Here is an 8,207-nt window from a genome sequence, read left to right on the forward strand (position 1 = left end):
ATCATCACTTGTCTATATGATAGAAAGTGCAAACCTTGCTTTCGTGAAACACAAGTTTGCAATCACACGGGAGTAGAATTCCTTTAAGTTTAATGTTAACTCCATGAATGGAGATTAATCCTTGGAGAATTCACAGAGCATTTGAGAGAAAAAGAAGGAAGAAGATTGTTTTAATGTCTTGATTCAGTGAATCTGTACATACATGCTTATATATACTACTCTTACTATGAATGAATACAAAATATCTCTAACAACTTTGTAACTAACTATTGCCATGTCATCAGCTAGTAACTAACTCTTGGAATCTTCTAACTAACATAAGCTTGGTTATTTCTGCATTTGCTAACAAATGGAATGGATGTCAGGTGCCATTGAAATCTATTTATAAGGTATTCAGATTGGCACATTTTGCTTCAGTGGTGACGTGGCTGCACGAAGTTTGGAAGTTCAAGGTAAGTAGGCAAATGGTGGCTTTTTTGATCAATCTCTATATAAGTTTCTTAATAGTTTCATAAAAGAATAATGTTTATGTTATGCAATGCTGGTTTTATTTTCATGTTTTAGACAGTAGAACTTTTTATGAATATATGACGCACTTCTCATTACTTTCATTTCACAGGATAATTTCTTTGTTCATTATCCTCCGCCAATGAAGGACTTCAACAAAGATAGTTGTCATAGCAAAGAGTTCCCCATTGGCTCTTAAAATGTCCTAAAGCAGTATCTGTTCATCTTAACAGGTTTTGCTTTTTCTTATTTTAGTAGTTACTTCTCCATTCTCCAAGGAGGTTTTTACCATTTCCTGTGTTTCAGATTCATGTTTAAAACACCAGCATGGATCTCGTTGAAATACTACTTGTATTAGATGTGTTTCACTGTCATAATTGGCAAGGGAAATTGCATTCCGTAAACTCGTTTGCATTTGGCTGAAACTGGATTGGAGATATTGATCCCGGAAAAGTGAAATTAGCTGACCTTTGATGTTGGTCTAATTCTAAACTGAATAACTGGCAGTGTTGAATGAAAGAGTAACTTATGCCAGTGACTTTGCTATTCATACAAATTTTGTATTGCAGATGATAGATTTTAAATAGCACATATACTATTGAACTTTCTCTGTGTTGTAAAATAAAAATCATAACATAAAAAAAAAAAGTATTACTCATTCACTGAAGTTAGAAAATCTTGCAAATTTGATGTTATAATAAAAGTATTTATCTTGTGAAATTAACTATTATGCATAACTAAATTGATACATATATTGAATCGCATCATAATCTGCTATCAAAAGTCACTGAACCTTGTTTTTACTCGAGCACATTTAATATTAAAAAAGAAAGGAAAGAGGGAGGGGGGAGATGATAAGTACCTGAAATTGAAGATGGTGGAGAAGAAGACTTGAAAAATTGTGAATATTTTAACTAAATGAAATAGTAAAAAAGACTTAATTATAATAAAATGTTAGGAATAGTAAAGAAAAAAAAACTCTCTATTATGAGATGTTAGGTGGGGTAGAAAAGATGAAATTTATTGTGAAATGTTTTTACTTTTTCAAACAAAAATATCAGAGAAATTTATTATTTAATATTTAATAAATTAGACTAAACGTTGGTAGTTAAAATGATTGTCAAACTTCTGCTCTTAATGATTTATACATACATTCAAAAAGAATGCTAAACGTTACCAGATTAAAATCAGCTGACCTATTAGTTAAATGAATGATTCCGCCGTAAATGGAGTTGTACTATTTGCCTATAATTCTAGGGAAAATGCTCAAACATGTCATCGAATTTTTAAAAAAGACTTATCTATATCATCCGTTTAAAGTTTGGTTCATTTATTAATCTCAAAAAAAAAAAATCTTAGTTAAATCCGCTGCAATTAGAATTACCCAAAAACATCCCCACTATGTCCCCAAGTAATAAAAATTCTAGGTAAATTCCCAAGGATTAATCCCTAAATATTTCCCGAAGTAACAAAATTCTCAAATAAATCCGCATCTATTTGCTATGAAAAGATATCCTAGGTTCTGAGGCTCTTACTTTCATCAAACATTTGCATCCTTTATATTTCATCAAATACATTCGTGCCATAAGAATAGAGTTTTGACGTAACTGTTAAAGTTGTTGACATGTGATTAGGAAGTCACGAGTTCAAATTGTAGAAACAATCTCTTGCTGAAATGCAGAATAAGGCTGAGTACAATAGACCTTGTACCATTTAGTGCACCAGTTTCCCTTTACATAAATCTGAAAAGTTGAATTTAATATGGAAAAGTGGAGGTCACAAGTTCAACCCATGAAAACGGCCTCTTGAAGAATGCAGGTTAAAACTACATACAATGGACCGTTGTAGTCCGGCCCTTCCCTAGACCCACACATTGCCGGAGTTCTAGTACACCGGGCTGCTGTTTACATTTGTACCATGATTTCAAGTAATAGATTTGGTTAAACAGAGCAAAAATCTGAAAAAGTTGAATTTAATGTGGGAAAGTAAGGAGGAAAGAAGTTTTATCTAAGTTAAATACGAGCTCTATGGGTCTGATTCGTAAAAACCAGAATAAATTCGACAAATACTTCCTTTCTTGAACTTCTCATACTACAAAGTATAACCAAATATAATTACCGTCAACCTCTAACGTGTGATTTTCCATGTCTAGATTACATGACAGACAAGCTTAATGTCTGATGTTGCTCAAAGAAGCAACTTATGTGATCGAGAGAAACAAACGAGTACATTAATGTCTTGCAAGGGTGAAATTAAAGAGGGTCACCGGAAAACCACCTATCAACCATGGGCAGGCATTGTTCCGGCTTGTATTCAGGAGCTGTATGACCCGCACCCTAAATAAATTAATTCGAAGGAAGATTAAGATGCAATGATTTTGGTTTAGAGTTGTTGCTATAGGGAATAGTCCTTACCTTAACAGTTGCATATGTCAGCTCATAATCATTTTGTAAATACTTCACTTTGTATCTACATAAACAAAGTATCAACAAATATTGGTACATATACAAAGTATTAGAAAAATCAACAAATATCGGGTGAGTAAAAAATGCATTAGAGACGAAGGAACCAACCCTGCAACTTGAGCGTCAACAAACCAAGGCTCCCAATCATCTGCAATTGGCAGTTTCAAAGTGTCTATCCATTCTTCCGTACTCAAATGAGGAACAACCATGTCATGGTCACCACTGTCAAAGTAAAAAATTATCAAACAGTTTCTTCTAATAATTGCTTATTTTTCTTAAGCCAGAACACTCAAGTTGATACCTCTTGTTTCTTTTTCTTTTGGTTTTTTCCATTATCTTGTGATTAGTAAAACACAAAGGAAGATCTTTCGAAGATTAGTAACTAATATATTAAGGTCACTTTGAAGAACAGTGTAACATAAAGAAGAAGAAAAGCTATCTTGGGTTAATACCTATAAATTAGTGCTCGACAGGATTTGCTGGTGAGATGGCGATGATCATCAATGGCACTTGGGACATCATACACATATGACTCGGTTCTCTCCTTACCTCTATAATGCATGCTTTCATTGCATCTCACCCACTCCAATGTCGTTCCCTGGTATTTTTACATGACCTTATCATTCAAAAACCTACTTCAAGCGGGCAGCATTGGATATGGAGTTATGGACACTAGGAATAAAATTGTATTTGCATACCTCACGAACGTTTAGTGCTTTCTGGACAACTTTATCATTTGCCCAAACATACGAGTATATGTAATTTTTTTCCTGGTTTTGGGGTTTAAAAAGTTAACTCATCAAATTCTTGTATAATAAACCAATAGAATTAACACAATACATGATGCTAAGAAGGCCTTGTTAAGTGGAAGAAACAGAGACTTACTCGACACCATGGTCCTGCAATTGGAAATACTGACTGGCCATTTGTAGGAGTTTCTTGGAGATTGCCCATTAAATAAGGAAGGTCACAGTAAGGCTCTAAAATTTGCGCCCGTCGTATGTTCTTGAGACACTAATCACATGCAATGATTGACTATTTAAGCATAATTGAACTTTGAAAATATCTTTAATATTTTATAAGTGCAAAATTTGATCCCTTACCTTTGTTACTTTCTGAAGATCATTTAGACATAATATGTTATGTGGATCAACGTCAAAGTAACTCCCATTGCAATTTGTTTTAGCGGACTACACAGTAACATAAGGAAGATTAGTTGCAGAATTAATTTCTAGTTGAACTACCAAAGAAGTTATTTGTTTTAATTCAAGGACTTCACTTTGTTAGCATAGCTGTGGCAGGACTTCGCTTCATAATTTCTAGTTGAACTACTGAAGAAGTCAATTGCTAATTTATTCTTCTAGACCGTTGTTAAATAGAAGTTAATTTACCCAACGTAGAGTACAGAACATAAGCGATTAGATACCTGATAGATCTTATCTGAAATAAGTCCCATACGATTAGCATATTTGATTCTACCATTGGAGTCGATGTATCTATCTGTTAGAGCATTGCCTTGTATGTATCCCTACATTCAATCCAAAACCTCAGGTTTGACAGCAGAACTTAAAATGAGAAGTATCAATAATGAAAACAGAAAGAAGAGGTGAGCAACTGAATGCAGTGGAGTTCATACTTTGATATTCAGTCGAGGCTTGTCACCAACTTCAATACCTTGAGAGAAAGAAAAAGGTCATGAACCAAGATAACAAAAAGACTGATCCTGAACTCAGGTACAAGATACAATACCATCGTATATTTTGCGAGTAAGCGGTGCAACAAAAATGCCTGAGTAGGAATCACCACCAACATATAGTGGATTGTTGAGATACTCGGGATGATCCATAAGCCACTACAGCACAACAATTTCAGTCTCATGATTTTGCTTATGAAAGTTTCATGGGTTAGATAAATACATGTTGTTGGAAAATAACATTCAAACACGCCAGACTCATCACTTTTTTTTATCAGGTCTCAAATTGTAAAGTTTCTTTTTTCAAGATTTGGAATACCAATGGATAACAAATTCAACTACAACGAATCAATATATTTCCAGGACTGTATTCAATATTTATAACCTAGCAGACCATGGAACTAACTACTTTTTGCTACAAACACAAAAAAAAAAATTGAACTTAGTGCTCTCCTCGATTTTGCTTGACACGAGTCATGAATGTTCCAAGTCTGTAATCTTGTCAAAGAGGGTTTGACCTCCACTAGGCTACGGGTTGTTATTCTGGTAGACATCACCCGAACGCCACGTCCTAGACTGATCACACTTGCTCAATCTCTAAAGCGAATTTGGAAACTTTAGAAGAATCAATCTCAAGAGGTTGCGAATATTTCGTTCTTTAACTCCTTTCTTTAATTGAAGTTTAGTCTTAAACATCTATAGAAGCAATTTCAGCTACACATAAAAACTGAATGAATTTGCTCAGAACAAAATTGTCTCACCTTTCTAAGGAAGTCATAAGTTAGAGTTACAGAGAGGGTATCATTGCAGTTGTAAGCTTCTGAAGTGTTTGCATATGAGTAGCCTGTGCCAGCAGGTTGATCTATAAATATTATGTTGGCCACCTAGTAATCAAAACCATATTAGTTTACTGCTTATATAGACGAGAAACAATGAAAATATAAGCAAATTGTAAAAGAGTGAGCTTACAAGACCTTGGTCCAAGAATATGAGTTCAACTCCAGTTTCGGGAAATTTCCATTAGAATTTGCATAATCAAAGGTTAAAGGGCCTGAAAGAAGCATCAAGGTCATTTCTACTACTTATTTAACTTTTGAGACACAATAATCCAAATAAGAAGCATACACTTGTTCAGAACAATCTTATTTTTCCTGTTACCCTAATGAATACTTGAATGCATAATTTTGACTCTTAGACTCGGGAGACCCGAAATTGATCTTTTAAACATCATCCGTATTGCTTGCACCTTGTTTACATATATTGATACATAGTGAACATTATTTATGATCCCTTTATCGAACCTTTACTAGTTTTCAGTATTTATTTGTCCCAATTTATTGACAACGTTGCTATAATGATTTTATTTGCATACTGAACTTCAAAGTAAATACCATCCCGAAATATGTCTTTGGCTGTTACTGAGTGTCCACTAAACTAATTTATAAAAGTGAAATTAGAAGTTTTAGTAGGATTATCAAAACTTATGGTAACAGAATGTGCTTCACCTCACACCTGGAACATGTGTATGATGGTTCCTCATGTTAGCCTCCGAATAGTTTTTAATAATGATAGATTAACCAGGAAAATTTTATGTGCAGCATATCAGGAGCAGCACATGAAAGGTTATCCAGAATACAAGGAAACCAATTAAGCTGCTGAAAAGGAAGCACAGAAACAGTGGGATGCTGTATTGCAGGCTTCAGCAAGTACTGGGAATCATTCCCCATCCAATACCGGACACAAATAATGGGTGGATATAGTAGAAGAGGGGCAAGCAGAGCCAGAAAAGAGAAGCTCAATTTGGGATAATTTCGATATCTCGAATGCAGGGTTTAAGCTAGAATACATCTCCCCTACTATGAAAGGTGAATCTCCCATCATAGACATTGATATAGAAGGTATAAGCTCTGAAATTATCTAGTAGAATACTGTTGTTGTGTGCTATTTACTAGGGGCACACCCCCTTTATATGGTCATCAAGGGTTACATTCAAAGTTATGGGGAAAACATGTAATACACAAGATTGCTATGCGGAAAAATGGTATAATATGAGGATGGTAAGAATGAGGTAATTCGGGGGTGAATTTACCACTTCGATAATAAACCCTTGTTAGTGGAGGCATGGAATTTACCATGGATGAACTGTATACTGTGTCAATATCTTCTCGATACATCTACAAGACAATTCTAGTAACTCTATCTTCTACTCTAGAATATCTAGATATTTCTACGAGATGCTTATCCAAGTGACTACACTAGACTTTTCTAGAAACTTAGACCTTCCAAAAAATTAGATTCTGTCATTACTAATCCTTACATTACTAGTAATATACTCATAACTCTAACTGTCTACCAAAACCCTCTTTTTTGTAAAAAAAAAATAAAAATAAAAATCTTCTAATCTAATTTCGAAGATAAAAGATCATCTTCGTTTTTTTCTCCATTTAGAACACCCACATATATAGTGTAAAAAGCTGCGTGTATAAAATTACAAAAACCGAAATTGATTGAAAATTAAACACAAGTACATGGAATAAAATTGATTGACATACCAATCTCATATACAAAGGAAGACAGACCAGAACAACCAGGACCTCCAGTGAGCCAAATCATGAGAGGGTCATTTAGTGGGTCTCTCTCAGATGGTACAAAGAAATAAAATAGCTGCACTTTTTCCTCTTCTCCAACACCAATGTAACTGATGAACATAACAATTTAGTGTGTATTTACATATGGAATGACAAAATTAGTAGTATCTACCTACCCAGTTTCGAGTGTAAATGGAAGTTTTCCATGAAATCCAGGAAGAGTTTCAACAATGAAGTGGTCGGGGACTACACCGGATACAAGTAGCAGCAGCAGAAACAGAGTGACCCGCACCATTTAGAAAATGAGGTGACGACTGAGGAAAAGCGAATAGGGGCATTAATATTTAAAGGCTTAACCTGTCAAAATTACGTGTCCGATGCCTTCATACAAAACATCTTCCAGATAAAGACACATGAGACCCAATATAATATTTTGAGGATGGGTCTTTTCTTTTCATTTTTTCTAACTTCTTACTTAAATCAACGGAGGGAAACTTAACAGGCGTTTCGTCATGCGATATCATAGTACAATATGAAATTATGAGATAAAATTGTATTTGGACACATAATTTCATGTTGATTGTATCTCATATTCTCCAAAAATCATGATTTGAAAATATCATATTAGCTACCAACAACTTCAACACTTACTTCACAATTGACAATCATAAAATATACTCCTACTATATAGCCACTTTACCATTACTCACAACAAAGATTATTATACTTTCTGAAACATAGAGAGTGTACTTTCTTAAACATAGATTATTATTTCAAAAAGTTTAAGGACTGGTGTTTGAGTCCAAAATGGAAAGTAGTATCTTGATACTCTTACTCGTACTCTGTCATTCATTCTGAGACAGTGAAAGTAAGTTTTTGTTTTTAATAATTGAATCAAATACATTTGTAAGACATTCACTTCACTTCAGAGGGCAAAAGAAGACAGATTAAGGT

The 8,207-nt window shown here is 34.2% G+C and overlaps 1 protein-coding gene across 1 annotated transcript; it reads right to left on the reverse strand.

The window, feature by feature from the left end:
• Window positions 1–2,493: 2,493 nt before the first annotated feature.
• On the reverse strand, window positions 2,494–7,623 carry LOC102587305 (serine carboxypeptidase-like 18). The gene is made up of 14 exons (XM_006353914.2): window positions 7,430–7,623; window positions 7,218–7,363; window positions 5,640–5,716; window positions 5,427–5,549; window positions 4,722–4,824; window positions 4,609–4,646; window positions 4,399–4,500; window positions 4,076–4,162; window positions 3,858–3,986; window positions 3,671–3,742; window positions 3,425–3,570; window positions 3,081–3,194; window positions 2,922–2,976; window positions 2,494–2,843 (listed from the first exon to the last, which is right to left on the reverse strand). The coding sequence occupies exons 1-14, from the start codon at window positions 7,546–7,548 to the stop codon at window positions 2,760–2,762; spliced, it is 1,395 nt and encodes a 464-aa protein (XP_006353976.1). The 5' UTR covers window positions 7,549–7,623; the 3' UTR covers window positions 2,494–2,759.
• Between the last annotated feature and the right edge of the window lie 584 nt (window positions 7,624–8,207).

Source organism: Solanum tuberosum, unplaced genomic scaffold (genome assembly GCF_000226075.1).
Source record: "Solanum tuberosum cultivar DM 1-3 516 R44 unplaced genomic scaffold, SolTub_3.0 scf00165, whole genome shotgun sequence".
NCBI lineage: Eukaryota > Viridiplantae > Streptophyta > Magnoliopsida > Solanales > Solanaceae > Solanum > Solanum tuberosum.

What these genes read in the sequence shown, in the direction of transcription:
- LOC102587305 (XM_006353914.2), bottom strand. Translation starts at nt 7,548, where the DNA reads ATGGTGCGGGTCACTCTGTTTCTGCTGCTGCTACTTGTATCCGGTGTA. An exon ending in ACTCATATTCTTGGACCAAG is followed by an intron (nt 5,550 to 5,639) that starts GTCTTGTAAGCT and finishes TTTGATTACTAG; the next exon opens with GTGGCCAACATAATATTTAT. An exon ending in TGACATATGCAACTGTTAAG is followed by an intron (nt 2,844 to 2,921) that starts GTAAGGACTATT and finishes TAATTTATTTAG; the next exon opens with GGTGCGGGTCATACAGCTCC.